At 50.1% G+C, this 15,380-nt stretch overlaps 1 protein-coding gene across 1 annotated transcript in view; it reads right to left on the reverse strand.

Moving 5' to 3' along the window:
* KCNK3 (potassium channel, subfamily K, member 3) overlaps positions 1 to 13,903 on the reverse strand; it is a 49,111-nt gene extending 35,208 nt beyond the window's left edge. Inside the window, exon 1 of the mRNA XM_006835213.1 lies at positions 13,621 to 13,903. Within this exon, the coding sequence (XP_006835276.1) occupies positions 13,621 to 13,903 (283 nt within the window). The remainder of the gene's footprint in view (positions 1 to 13,620) is intronic.
* Between the last annotated feature and the right edge of the window lie 1,477 nt (positions 13,904 to 15,380).

Below are 15,380 nucleotides of genomic sequence, written 5' to 3' on the forward strand. Positions count from 1 at the left end.
GGACCTCAGACCTAGTCAGAAATGCTTTCTTTCCAGAAAGGGTTGACTTGGAGGTCCTGGACAGAGCTCTGTTCTTGAGATGGGACACAGAGGAAGTTTCTCTAGGGCTCTGACAGCATGAGGTGAAGCCGGGACAAGAGTGTAATTCTGGATAGTGTGGTTCTCGGGAGGGGCAGGAGAGGAGGCCAGAGGCTGATCTAGCAGAGACCGTCTAAGTTCTAGACACCAGCAGCTCAGTCCTCACAGATAAGGTCAAGGTTGCTCAGCCAGGTAGGAGCTCTGAGAAACAGTGCCTTACTTTCCTTAGCTCAGCTGCAGCAAGCCAGCATCAGTCTCCTCAGTTGGAAGAGAGAAGAGTTGGACTGCACCGATAGTTCTGTCTGAAGTCCAGACAGCTCTATGTGGAAGGAAGGCAGCAGCTCCATGCATCCACTGGAATGTCATGATGAAGGCAGGCAGAGGGCATTAGGGTCCAATGCCCGGGGAAGATGAGTGCTTAGTACTCTGGGGCAATGAGCTGGACATGGGCATCCAGAGAAGGAAGGCTGTACCTGAGTTGAGCTCCAGATTTTCTGACTTTCTATTCTTGCCTAGGGGTGGCCAATAACCAAGGGTGGCCCCTGCTTCAGAGCCCCAGAGGCCCCCAAGTGCCTTATTCTGACCTTTACAGTGGGCAATCCATGACTCAGAGTTGCACTAAAGAGGGGTTCATGCTGGCTCAACCAAGTCAAAGCCCTCAAATTTGTTCCGTGCTGGGAGAGTGATGCTCATAGATCACACAGAGCAGGTGCCTCCCTGGGCTCATCCTCTACCTATGGGGTTGTTTGAAAGCAGGCTGAGCATTGAAGTTAAGGCTGTCCCCAAGAGCCCTACTTAGACTCTTTCCCTCCTCTTCTCCTGTGAGGGAGACTCCTGAGTGGAGCTGGTGGGGAGGTAGGATATGACCTTTTCCTGGGGCCGCCCACTGACTCCTGATGTCTCTGCCACATGGCTGGCTTCAAGAGCACTTTTTAACACTTTGGTTTGTGAATTAGCAAAGATTCTTCCTCAGCCACTCCTTGAATGTTAAGTACCAAGGAAACCCAGAAAGAAAATGCTAGTAGTTGGCGAGTGGCCCAGGTTCCTAAGTACAGAACGTTGATCCTAACAAGCTATTTTCTAGCCCTGAGGTTTCCAACCTGGCTGCAGATTCCAATTACCTGGGGAGTGTTTAAAACTTTAAGCTTCCAGGGCTTACCTCAGGCCTGATGAATTAACTTCTAAGGACAGGGCCCTAACACCTAGCCCCAAACAGCTGCTGCCACTGAGGGCTGCCATTCTGCTCAGCACACCAGGGCCATCTTACCTATCCCCATCCATACCCACACCAGGGAGCAGATGAGTTACCCAAGACACCCCCAACAAGGACCCCTCTTTCATATAATGTCTACTCACTCTGAAGAACTGTCACTGTTTCCATTCCCAGTCCCAGGTTCCCATCCTGGTGCTGACAAATGCATAGAACTGAGACTACTTTGTTACAGCTCTCACCCAGCACCACCCTCCATAGATTGGAAAAATGGACGGAAAAGTGAACGTTATTTTTCCATGGACTTTTCGAAGCCTCCCTGTATATGTTCCTAGTATCCATACTGTGGGAGTGATCCACTGCCTACCATGGTTCAGGAGTAAGGAGCTTGCCTTTAGGGTTGGAAAATCTCTATTGGCCTTCTCATCACATTAACTGGCTCTGGGTTGCAGACAAGTGATCTTATCTTCTCAAGTCCAGTTTCTTTGAGATGTCATGAGGCTTAGATAAGATCCTCTGTAGTCTACTGCTTTATAATCAAGCTCTGCACATGCTGCACATATATTTCCCGTTCTCCCACTGCCAGCGGAATGACTTGGGAGGCACTCCCTAAAGCCTCAAGGTCCTCCTCCTCTGTCAGACAGGGATTGTAATAGTGCCTCCTTCCCATGGTGGTTGTGAGGATTAAATGGGGCCATGCATACAAAGAGCTCTGCACAGAAGGACTGCTTTGGTTCACACTGGAGGAAACCCAGGCAGGTTTCTAAGGAGTAGCTGCTTCCCAAGGGCCAATGTCTGCATGAAGCAGCCAGGACGGATCCATCGATGGTATTGGTCTGAGACTTGCTCCAGACTGGGGACTGCCTGCACCTAGTTGGGCCCCTCACCCCAAAGGGGAATAGCTGCATTGTCAGGAAGGCTGCCCCCTGTCTGTGAGCCTGGCTCTTCACTCCAGGCTGCCCAGGTTGGGGGGTTGGAAAAAACTATTCTTCACTCCCCAGACAGTTCTATGGCCAACAGGCTGGAATGTGACTCTCCGGATGTTGCTGAGATTATTATTTCTGAATCAGAGCTTTGGTCAGGAGCAGCCCTGCACATTCCTGAAGAAGGACATAGGATGAGGGCAAACTATGGAGGCTTGAGCAGAGCTCGTGAAAGGGGATGTTCAAGGTCCTTTAGTGTGGACTTGGGAGAGGGACTGAGGCTGCTTATGCAGAAACTATCCACACCATGTTGCGTCAGCATCTCCTTCAGTCCAATATTGTCCCCGTGTTCTGGCACACCATAGATAAGATCACCCACTGCATTTATGTCTTAGTGCTACTAAGATCAAAGACCACAAGCAGAATTTTATTTTCTCACAATCTGTTGTTGTTAACAGCCATCAAATCAGTTCCAACTCATAGCGACCCTGTGAAGGAAGGGCTTCCAAGGGGTGGTTGGTAGGTTTGAACTTCCAACCTTGAGATAAGCAGTTGCCACACCAGGACTCAAATTCAGGGTGCTGGCTTTAGGGGAAGACTTGCTTTCTCTGCTGGCTTCATGAGTTTCTTAGTTTTGACTCTGAGTTTCTGTTCCTGGGTGGTCTTCATGTGACTTGACATTTCTCTTTCTTCATCTCTGCTCTGCTCACTTTTTAATCTCTTATATCTCAAGAGACTCAAGACACTCCTACACCAATCCTGTCTCATTAACATAGCAAAGACAATCCATTCCCAAATGGGATCCTAACTACAGGCACACAGGCTAGTATTTACAACACATCTTTTCGGGGACAAAATTCAATTTGTAAATTTGGTCTGGGCTCTAGAGTGGACCTCGGGTCCAGAAAAGGATATGAGGGAAGGGAAGGGGTCTCTCTGGGCTGGTGGGGTTACCAGGGTGAGGTTAAGGGAGGCAATCAGGATCCGGGTTTCCTTTGGCTCCAATGAGGTCATGGTTGTATCCCTTGGTCAGAATCCAGGCAGAAGAACATAGGATAAGCCTGTCCTTCCCTCCTCTATGCCTGCAAAGGTTCCTGGAACCTATCAAATAAAGTCCACCCACCAGCATCCAGAACTCAGGTCCCTCCAGGACCTACCCTTGACCATCCTCGGACTCAGACACTCTTGTGGCCCTCAGGCTGGTCTATGCTGCTCTCCGACCCCAGAAAACCTTCACTGCCAGTGTCACCACTTAGTTTGTACTCTTCATTCAACTACTACCTGCTCTAGGAAGGCTTCTCAGATCCTTATTTTGAGTCACTTTGCTTGCATTTCTCATGCATGCCATTCATGCATGGTTTGGGGCATTTCACCAGACCAGAGGTTCCTTAGCGAAGGACGTGGGTCTTTGGATTCTATTCCCTCAGTGTAGTGCCTGTGACATAGGAGATCTGAGGAAAGCTCTTGGTAAACTCAGTTAAGATAAAGACAAAAGCTGGTTCCAGTTGGAAGGTGACCCAGAGGGCCTGGGAGCTTCCAGGGCTGTCTGCCTTGAAGCTCAAGAAATTTCTTCTCCAGACTTGGGAATAATCTTAAAAGCCACTTAGTGAATGCTAGTCTCACATAGGAGCCTTGTGAAGATCTTTTTGATATGTCCATTTGGTGCGGGTAACAAACCTTTAGTTATTCAATCAAACACCAATCTAGAGGCTGCTGTGAAGATGTCTTGTAGAGGTGATTAAGTTCATAATCAGTTTTCCATATGTATGGGAGGTTTTCCTGGATAATCTTGAGTGGGTCTGGTTCAATCAGTTGAAAGTCCTGAATAGCAGAACTGAGGTTTCATCAAGAAGAAATTCTGCCTGTAGACAGCAGTTTAGCCTGTGCTGGAGACTTCAGTCTGTCCTTCTTGAAGACCCGCCCTGTGGCTTTTAGACTTGCTCTGGTAATGTAGTGGTTATGAATTGGGCTGCAAACCTTAAGGTTAGCAGTTCGAAACTACCAGCTGGTCTGCGGGAGAAAGATGAGGCTTTCTGCTCCTGTAAAGATTTACAACCTCAGAAACCCTGTATAGGGTCGCCATGAGTCGGAACCGACTCCATGGCACACCACCACAACAACAAGCCATCCTCACACCCTCCGGGGTCGCTATGAGTCGGAATCAACTCGATTGCACTTAACAACAATAATAAGCCACTCCCCACAGACTCCTGGTATGGCACTGTAGGATAAGCACTGTACTTCGAACCACAAGGTCAGCAGCTCAAACCCACCAGCTGTTCCTCAGAAATCCTTGACAGGGTCACTATGAGTCGGAACCCATCTGAAGGCACTTAACAACAACAATAAGCAATCCCCTGGAGTCCTTAGGTGGTGAAGTTAATGTGTCCAGCTGCTAATTGAAGAATTGGAGGTTAGAATCTACCCCTGGAGGTGCCTTGAAAGAAAAGCCTGGTGATCTACTTCTGAAAAACCAGCCATTGAAAACCCTATGGTACACAGTTCTACTCTAACTATCACATGAATCAGTTCTTGGCAATGAATCTCTTCTCTAGTTGAACCTTGACTGAACCATTGGTCCCTGTAGCACTGCCATCCAGGGCCAGCCTGCTACTTCTTGTGCAGCTGCAACCCCAACAAGTCCTTCCTGATACTGAAATGAATTAAGTCCTGGGGTGACACTGTAGGAGAAGTACTGGTCTGCTAAGATTGGTGATTCAGACCCACCAGCCGCTCCGTGGACACCCTGTGCTGGGTTGCCATGAGTCGGAACTGACTCGATGGCACTTCACAACAATAGACTCTGCCCTCTGGTGCTGGCTTAGCTCATTGGGCCCCCTCAGAATGAGGCTGGTTCTTTTCCCTCTCAATAGCCCAGCAGAGCTCTGAAGGAGTTGTTCATGCTCACTGCCTGCTCCCTCCACAAGTATTCCTCATGAGAACCATTGCTCACTTCCTTTGACTGTTCCCCAGGTTGTTGATAGTCCTCTTGAGTTTGCAGACACATGTGGCCTGGGGACATGAATTCCAGCCTGTGACCAGCAGGGGTCCCTTCTTAAAGGGAGAAATGAGCCTGAACCCTTTCAATGGGGCATTAAGCCCCTGGGAATATCACCAGGGAGCAGCCAGTTCCACAGTTTGAAGCTTTATCTCTGGGGCACAGTTCTCCACTGACCCAAGGAGCTGCCCTGGCAGACTAGGGAGGAAAAGAGGACAGCTGAGGACCAATAGAATCCTGTTTGAAGCTCTAGGCTTCCTACTTAGCTCTTTCCTTCTGCCCTCTCCACTTCCCTTTCCAGATCCCACAGGACACTATAACAACAACTCTCTCCGCGAGGAGCCATAGCTCCGCTCCAGCCTTAGGAAGTGTCTGCCCAGCTCGGAGGTCCTCAGTTCTAACAGTCCACCTCCAAATTCCTAAGAATTTTCCTGACTCCTATACATTCTTTCTCAAACCCACAGTCACCACCTCTAGTCCATTCCCTGAAGTCAGATCTCAATGTGGGGACCACAGGTCAAGAGCATTAGCAAGTCTGGGGAGCTTGTTAGAAATAAAGATCCAGAATCTGCATTTGAACAAGATCAACCAAGTAATTCTCTATGCATTATATTGTTGTTAAGTGCCATTGAATCGGTTCAGACCCATAGCGACCCAGCGCAGGGTTTTTGAGGAGCAGCTGGTGAGCTTGAACCACCGACCTTATGGTTCAATTAGACTTTGCATGTTGTTGTTGTTCAGTGCTATGGAGTTGGTTCCAACTCATATTTACCCAGTGTAGTGTTTCTAAGGCTGCAAATCTTTGTGGGAGCAGAAAGCTTCATCTGTCTCCGGGGGAACAACTGGTGGATTCAAGTCACCAACCTTGTGGTTTGCAGTTCAGTGCTTATCCTACAGAGCCACCAACCCTATGTAAGATTTCTGAGACTTTAATCTTTATGGGAACAGACAGATTAGCCTTCCTTATTTCCCTCTGTGGAACACTTGAATGAAGAATGAAAGACTGAGTGCTGAGGTACACCAGAGAAGTGTCTGCTCCCCTTAGGACTACCTGGCAATCTAGGGAAGATGGGGCCTCTTTCAGGGAGTTGAGTGGTAAAAAGGGAGGGAACAGTGGAAAGAAAAGAGAGGAGAGAGACACTAATTTGTCTAAGGACTCTCAAGAGGAGAGAGAACCTAGTCTCTAGGCCCAAGGCCAGGTTTCTGCCTCCAATTCCCAGCTGCCACATGCTCACCTCACAATGTGTCCTTGGAACAAAGAGGAAGTGGGAAGGGGAAGTAGTGGGTAGTAATGAGCTGCTTTTGTCTGTTCTGATTAAGCTGGGTAAGGGGTGAGGATGGGAGGTTGACTTCAGGCTGGGAATACCAGCCAGAGAGGTCCACCGACCAGGAGAAATGAAGCTGTTTGCTCCAGGCCCAAGCTGAGACCTGTTCCAGTAAATGGGAGAGTGAAAACACAGATAAGTGGGTCTGGGGAGTGGGAGGGGACATGGAAGCAGCTTGAGGCTGGGTGACTCCAAGTGAGGGGTAAATTTCCCAGAGCCACCTGGGAGTTGCCTTAGCAAGTTTCTGGACAACAAAGGAGTGGGACAGACAGGGATGCTGCGGCCCCAGTGGAACCCTTGACTGCTCACTGAACTGCCATGGAAGACTGGTTGTTTTCTTCATTCAGAGCCTGTGGAGGACCCAAGAGCACAGGACAAGGAGCCAGTGCCAGGGACTCAAGCCCAACTCTGATAACTATGTGTGAGCTGTAGAAAGCCCCTTTTCCAATCTGAACTTTAGTTTCCACTGTAAAATGAGAATTGGAGCTGAAATTTCTATTTCTCTTTTGAGTTATTTCTCCATCCATAGTTTTGAGGAAGAGACCATGAAACTGAGTCCACAGTTGAGAATTTGGGGGTCTAGTGCTCAGGGACCCCAGGATCCACCACCCATCATTTTCTATCATCACTTAGAGGGAAGTGTAGTGGCTTCATCAGGGCTCCAGGAAAAGGGACTCCCTGCAAACCCAGGTATACATCTTGGTGCTACCATTTATATCCAGTGGCTTCTGGGCTTCCCTTTCCTTGATGAGACAGGCCAATAAAAGAATGGTAATGCTTGTCCTCCCAGAGCATTTGGGGACTGCAGGTAATGAGCAGTGTTCAGACTTTCCTTGGAATATCGCAGACATGCGTCAGCTCCCTGCATTCAAGGTGGGGTAGAGGGTGCAGCTGCCATCCTGGATCTGTTCTGAGGTTCAGGCAGACCTTGGTGCTCTCAGTTAGAGCCTGTTCTCTTCCCTTGTGTCAGGGAAGCAATTTTTACATTTTTAAATTCAAAAATCAACTCACAGATTCACCGTTTATGCTGCCAGCTGAAAGCTGTTTATAGTGGTGATTTGCAGTACATTCATCTGTGCTTGTTTATATTTTCTTTGAAAATACTTATTGTGTTTGTCCTGTTCCTACTGTGGCCAAGCGCGTGTCTTCTATTTTTGCCTCTCCTCCTTCCATGATTCTAGCCCCTATCTGGACATGTAGTCTAGCGGCATGGCAGTCAGAAGGTGCCTATGGTCAAATATGCAGACTTTGGAGATGAAGAAACTGAGGGTATAGAGGGCCAACAACTGAGCTAAGTGGAACTAGAATCCTGGTGTGGCACTATAGGAAAAGCACTGGGCTGCTAACTCCTAGGTCAGTAGTTTAACCCTACCTATACAGGGTCTCTATGAGTCAGATCCGACTCTATGGCACTTAACAACAACAACTCCAATCTAGGGCTAGTTCTCCCACCCCTGTATGGTCCCCTCTCTATTTTCTACAGGCTGCCTGCTCAGAGGAGGTGGGACTGTCCCTGAGCTTGGGTGTCAGATGGAAGGGCAGGGCAGCCTACTGGTCCACAAGCCCACTTTTCCCCACCTGCTAGGAAGGAGCAGAGGTAGTTGTGGTCATGGCAACCTTGGGACATAAAACAGTTACCTTATGAGGGAAGAAGTAATAAATAAAACATGAACAATAATATTATTAACAATAGTAATTGCAGATACTGTGTATTATCTACTCTGAACCAGACATTTTCTCCACATTATCCCATTATTCTGGGAGCAGATATTATTATCTCCATTTGTAAAAAAACAAAAAACAAAAAAATTTAGTGAGAATAAGTAACATCCAAGATCTCACAGCTAGTGCCTTGAGGTTGGGGGTAGGGTAAGGGGTGAGGGGTAAGGGGTTAAGAGATGAACCCAAGCACTTAGGCTTCCAAGCTAGTACCCAGGCTCCTACAGCACTCTGCAGATCAGTTGTGCCATCAAAGCAGAGGGCCAGCCTGTGATCAGGGAGGGGGGACATGCTGACTGAGAGTGCGTACTGCAACTGTCCCAGGTCAGACTATTCCGCCCCCTCCTCCCCAGGAGGTCACAAAAATAGCAGGGTGCCAAGAAGTTGGAGTTTCTATGCTAAGATAGATGGCAGGTCATGAGGGGAAAAGTCCGGTGACCCAAAGGCCTGGGTTCTAATCAAGGTTGTCCCCCTCAACTTGCTGTGTGACCTTGGGTCAATTATTCACTTCTCTGGGCCTGAATAAATTAGATGGGATGACTAGTAATGCCTTTCACTTTTTTATTTTAGGATTTTGGTATGTGGGGAGTGATGAGTCCCTTCTGAAGTTTTCTTCTCCTTGTTGTTGTTGTTATGTACTGTGGAGTCAGTTCTGACTCATAGTGATCCTGTACAGGGTTTCTGAGGTTGTAAATCTTTATGGGAGCAGAAAGCCTCGTCTTTCTCCCATAGAACAGCTGGTAGTTTCGAACTGCTTACCTTGTGGTTCGCAGCCCGATTCATAACCACTATGCTACCAGATCTCCTTTTGGAAAGATGCAAAAAGCAGAGGTTCTCATGAGTCACCGGTTTGAATTTGAATTCATAGTCTAAGGGTTCTCAAACCCTTAGATGGGCAATGGGAGGCTGTATATTCAGCTGAGGACAAGCTGGGACCTGAGGACAAAGCAGAACAGATTTCCTGCTCTGGCTCCATCAGCTTATCAATCACCCAGTTTGCCTGTTGCCTTAGAACCACAAGGATTCTTAGAGCCTGCAGTGGGAGAATAGGCACCTGTGTGCGATGGCAGTGTCAGGGAGACCCTGGTATGTGGGCACACCTCTGACACTTGGTTTGGTTTAACCAGGGGCCAGAGTTGAGGGTGGCAGCACGCGGGCTGTGGTTTGCTGAGTAGGATAAGAAGACCTCTCCTGGGAAGAGCTTTGCCAGGGAAAAGGCAAGCCTTGGCTTTTCAGTGCCCTTGAGAAACAAAAATCTGGACTGGGTTCTTGAAGTGGAGAAAGAACTAGCAAAAAAGCCATGGCCATGGCCATGGCCTGAAAGTCAGAAGGCCCAGTGGACTATAGGCACATTTTCAAGCGATAAGGCCTTCAGTGAGTTGTTTGTACTTTTAGGTTCCTCAGCTGAAAAGCTGTCTTTCTTTAAGTGAAGGGTTGATGAAAGAACCAAATGAGAGATGCATATAAAGTGTCTGGTACAGAGTCTGTCCACGAGTAGACAATATGGTTGCTGCTTATTATTGTTCTGCTGCTGTTTATACAAATAATAAAGGGGCATCTGGAACAAGTGGGAGGAGTGGTAGCCTGGGAGTCAGATTTGCTACCCTTTGGCTGTGTGACCTTGGGTGACTCCCATCACCTCTCTGGGCCTGTTCCTTATCTATAAAAGGAGGGGGTGGTACCAGCGGATCACTGAGGCCCCTTCCTGCTCTGACAGCCTCTGGGCTATGAATAGATGAGGCTGGGGCCCTGGAGGAGTTTAATGACTCAACAGCTAGAGAGGTTAAGGCTTCTGTGGAAAGAGTTTCCATTTGCATTTGATGAGGTTGGGTATGCAAAGGAAGGTTGTCCTGATGAGGAGACAGGAATGAGGAAGCTGGAGGAATCCATGCAGGCAGTGCAGACTGTGACTAGCCAGGTGAATGACTAACTCAGACCCTAACCACCACCCACCAATCAGGGCTGCAATGAGTGCCCTGTGAGCTGGCATCACTGGAGCACAGCTTGGCAAAGGCAGAGTCCGGCTGCAACTAGGCTTCATAGCATATGGAGGTAAAGGACACAGCCAAGAGACCAGCAGGGTGAGAGCACTGGGCCTGGAGTTAGAAGACCCAAGTTCCAGCTTCAGTTCTAGCCAGGTGACTTTGGGAGAGTCTCTTCCCCTTTCTGAACCTCTGTTTCTCCATCTACAAAGCAAAGCTAACATACATTGGCAACTTAACAACTTCAGAGTTTCAATGCCTGAAAAATCAAAAGACAAGATGAACTGAATGGGAGGTTTTCTGAGTATCCCATCCTGATAGGATTCCCAATGTTTCAGAAGGCAACCCATCCATGACCCCAAAGAAGTCAAGTGGTCATAGGCTGCTGCCCTTGGGTTTTGTGTCCAGGTCAGTGTAACACAGGGCCACTTCCAACCATCTGATCATGGGCCAGACAGGCTTTTTCTAGAGCAGAGTCCTGTAGGCATTATTCCACCAGGTGGCATATCCAGAGTAGTGGTGGTGTTGGTGGGGAGGTAACACATCACCAGGAGTGGTCGGGTGGGGCAGGGAGTGGGCAGTGCAGTCTGGGACCCCTACAGAACTGGGGCGTTGCTCTGATGCAGTCTTTCTTCTTGCCCAGCACTTTATAAATAAATAATAGCTAGACCACACTCTGTCTGCCTCTACCCCCAGCTCTTAGCAGGTCTCTCGGTGAGGACTAGAAGCACTTTGGGAAGTGGCAGGGTGGAGGGGAAGAACGATGGCCTATCATTTGTGTAAAGCCCTCACTAACATCCTCTGTGTGTTGCTGCATACTGCGTGGCCACTGGGAGGGCAGGAATGGGAACCACAAGGCTCTTCCAGCATGGAGATTAATTACAATGTGGTTAAGGAGACAAAACACATCTCTGAAACGGTAAATAACCATTCAAAAATGCTTACACTCTGTCACCAGGTCATCCTGATACTAAATCCTAGAGTTGTCCAGAGCAGTGCCCTGGGATGGTCTGGGAGACTTCAAAGAGGATGTGGGATTTGAGCTGGGCCAGGTAAATAGAAGACAGGGGAAAGGTGTGTCAGACAGGCAGATCTAAGTTATACTCAAGGGACAATTTGGTAGTGGTACAAGGCTCATGCAAATAAGAAGTGATAAATGAAGTTGGATATAGAGTTTGAAACCAGGCATGGAAGTCTTTACAACTTGGGATAAGAACCATAGACCAGAATTTACAGACAGGGGGGAACCACTGAAGCTTCCAAGTCAGAGTTGTATTTTGTAGAGATTCTTTCTGGTGGTATCCTTTCAGGTAGCTGGTACCATGTGGGAATAAAGGTAGAAGCAAGAGGTGGTCAGTTGGGAGGTTACTGTGGAGCTGGAGACCATGGGACTGAGAAGACCATGGCAAGGACGTGATGTGTGGGAAGAGAAAGAGGGAAGGTCTAAGGATGTTCAGTTTAATTCCCAGATAACTGAACAGCTACTGAAATTCTGGTATATGGAAGGAGAGTGGGGAGAGAAACCCCAGACCATATACCTGGTCTAATCCTTCTCAGGGAAGCAGACACCTTTGGGGCAGGCCTGAGTCTAACCATTTGCCCTAAACCCACAGGGTCAGCAGGACCTAGAGGTGCCCCAGAAACCACATAGCATATTTCCCTCTGGTTGCCAGATACCAGAGGAGTCCCAGCATGCAAGGCAGTGTTCAGTCCTGCCTTTTACCCTTTCCACTTCTGTTTACTCCCAGGAATGCACTGCCATCTTGTCATGGGTCATGCCAAGTGACAATGAGCCTCTGGGAGTTCAGCCAATGCAAAGAGGGGGACCAGGAGAGAAAAAGTAATGGAGAAGGTGAAGGAACAGCTCCTGGAGGCATCCCAATGAGTTTCCTGAGAAGGTGAATCCTAGCACGCCAGAGCTGGGAGGAGCCCTTGAGATCATTTCAGTCAAACCTTTGTTGTCTGGAGGTGAGACCTGAGACCAAGGCAGGGGAAGAGACTTGCCCAAGGTCATATCGTAGGGGCAGTGATGAAGCCAGGCTGAAATCATAGGGTTTTGTTCATTAATGTGGGAGGCAGAGAAGGGGAAGGTGTCTCCTTTAGGTGGAACACCTTTGGATAGTGTACTTGAAACAGAACCTCCGCCTCCTACTCGCCTCTACTCTAGAAAGGTGTTGTTGTTGTTGTTGTTAAGTGCCATCGAGTCGGGTTCGACCCATAGCGACCCTGTGCAGGGTTTCCGAGGGTGTAAATCTTTACGGGAGTAGAAAGCCTCATCTTTCTCCCGCGGAGCGGCTGGTAGTTTCGAACCACTGACCTTAAGGTTCGCAGCCCGATTCGTAACCACTATGCTACCAGAGCTCCTTGTAGCCAGGTCTTAATTTGCAGGGAGAGGAGAACTGAAGAATGTTTCTTGGTGACCAGAGTAGGGGCATCTACCTCTTGTCCTAAGCTCCCTCTCTTCTTCAGGGTCCTCCTGACTGACCCTTAGGATGGAGGGTCCAACAAGGACCCCGATGGAGATTCATTTCCTGGACACATGCATGCATCTGTTTGTGTGCCCATGTGTGCCAGGTGTATCTGTGTGAGTGCTCTGTGTATGTGTGACTGTAGTCGGGAGAGAATCTGGGTGTGTGTCTTTACCGTGGTCTGCCTGTCTCAGATAAAAGAACTGGGGCCATTCCTGTGAGGTGATTTGCTAGGATAAGCCATGAAGAAGGTGGATAAAGCTGAATTCTGGCTTCCAGCACCAGTTCTGCTACTGTAAGAAAATTACAGGCACTGTCTGGCTGTGGCCAACTCCCGGGCGCTGGACACACACACACACACACACACACACACACACACACACACACCGCACTTAAAGGTTGTTTTAGGTGCCCAGATTGGTCCAGAGCACTACAGAGTGGCGCATACCGGCATCCACATGCTTCTCTGAAGTCCCAGCGGGTGGATGGATACTCGCCGGGCTGGGAAGCCCACCACAGGGACACAGAGGAGCACCGAGCTCCTGCTGGCTCTCGCTTTGCGCCTTGCCCCAGGGCCTTGTCCGGCCACACCCCTCCTCTCCAGAGCGGCCGCTGGTCCTTCCTAACCCTCTTACACACTTCAAAGTCCCCAGGGGCCTCGAGCAGCCTGGCAGGGACAAGTTAGGGTTGGCTGGGCCAAAAAGTCAGGTTCGGGTCCAGGAATCCCTCCTTCCCGAGTCTTGTCCCTGCAGACTAGACACACCAGGCTGAACTCCGGTTTCTCGGGAGGGTAGTGCTCAGCGCATGGCCCCTCGCTGGGGTAAAACCCCCAGCATTAGGCGGATCCAGAATAATCAGTGACCGGACCCCCAGCTCCAGGGTTCCCACCCCGCGCCCTCCGCAAGGCGAGTAGTTACCTATGGTGGTGATGACGGTGATGGCGAAGTAGAAGGAGCCTGCGAAGCGCCACTGCAAGCCGGCCTTGTGCGGCTTTAGGCGCAGCACGACGCCCTCGAGCTCCTCGTAGCCGCCCTGGCTAAGGTTGTAGCGCGCCCGCAGTTCCTGCTGCCGCCGCTCCAGCAATCGCCGCTCGGTGATCTCGGGCTCGGACTCGAGAGCGTCGAAGACTGCGGCGCCCACCAGCAGGTAGGTGAAGGTGCACACGATGAGCGCCAGCGTGCGCACGTTCTGCCGCTTCATGGTCCCGCCCGGGCCACCGCCGGCCCCCTGGCTCCCCCGGCCCGCGCCCCGGCCCCGGCCGCCGCTGCTGCTATCCGTGAAGCGGCTTGGGGCATGGCTGCGCTCGCAGCTCTTCGAGTCGGGCACTAGCTCAGCGCCCTGGGGCCGCAGCTGCAGCCAACGCCACCGCTGCTGTTGCCTCCGCGGAGCTGTCCCTTCAGCACCACCCACCGCCCTCCTCCGCCCGGCCCGTCTCCCGCCCTCCCCACCCCGCCCCCTTCCCCGCCCGCCAGCTGCCCGCTCCCGCCAGCCCTCCCGCCCAGCCAAATAAGGACTGGGGAGACGCGCCGAGAGAGGGAGGAGAGAGGGGGCTGGCGAAGGGGGAGAGGAGAGTGAGCTGGAGGGCCCCGGCGAGACCCGGCAGGACTCAGGGAGAGAGAACAACTAGACAGAAGATGTAACTAGAGAGAGAGAGAAAGAGGCAGCTAAAGACAGAGGGGAAAGGAGACTTGGGGTGGGGGGAGCGGGGAAGGGGACATATAGGAGACAAACCAGAGGTAGACTAGTAGACACAGAAAAAGAAGAGGCAGGCGGAAAAAATACAGAGTCAAAGAGACAGAGAGTGAAGGATAGAAACAGAAAGAGCGACAGGGAGACCTGGATAACTATAGATAAACTGATGATACAGAAAAAGACAGAAAAGGAACAGGCAGAACGAACTTCCACTCCTAGCCTTTGGCGAAATCACAGCACATTCTAGCTGAAAGTAACCATGGACCTTGGCTGTCCTGCTCCTTATAGTACAGATGAAGAAACTGAGGCACAAAGCGGTCATGTGACATGTAAGCTTGCACAGTGAGTTAGTGGACATACTGGAGCTCAGCCAAGCTTTCCCGCCTCCTAGGCCAGCATTTCCTTTCCTGTGCCAGGTTACTGGCTGTACTAGAAGCAGGTAGGGCACAGCTGTGGAACCCTCACTCAAGGGATAGCTCTGCTCTTGGGAAATACAGCTCTCCCCAGGTCAGTACAGTTATTGGAACTTGCTGGGGGGCACTTCATAGGCTGATAACCTAGGCTGGTAGCACCTCGTCCCAAGTGTTCCTGCATTGCTCCCAAGGATACTTGTCCATCTGTTCCAACATCCATGGCCCCTGATTTGCCCCAGAGGCTGCCAGAGAGGTGTCCCAGATACTATCTCAGACTCCCCAGCATAACTGAGGTCTAGGGAAATGGAGAAGGGGAAGGGGCTCAGATTAGGAGGATCACTGACAGACTACAGGAACAAGTCCTTTCTGTTTCTCCATTTGCCAAGTGGTGGCAAGAAGGGGCAGGCAGTGGAACCTTATGGAAAGCATCACTGCCTCACTCAGAGCTTCATTTCCTTATCTCATCCATGAGGGGCCATTGCAGATGATCCCACAGACTGTGGTCAGCTCCAAATAACTCCAGACTTGGATGGACTGAGTGAACAGAATGATTGGAATGCAAATTCCAGTGC

This window comes from Chrysochloris asiatica, unplaced genomic scaffold (assembly GCF_000296735.1).
Source record: "Chrysochloris asiatica unplaced genomic scaffold, ChrAsi1.0 scaffold00016, whole genome shotgun sequence".
In the NCBI taxonomy this organism is placed as follows: domain Eukaryota; kingdom Metazoa; phylum Chordata; class Mammalia; order Afrosoricida; family Chrysochloridae; genus Chrysochloris; species Chrysochloris asiatica.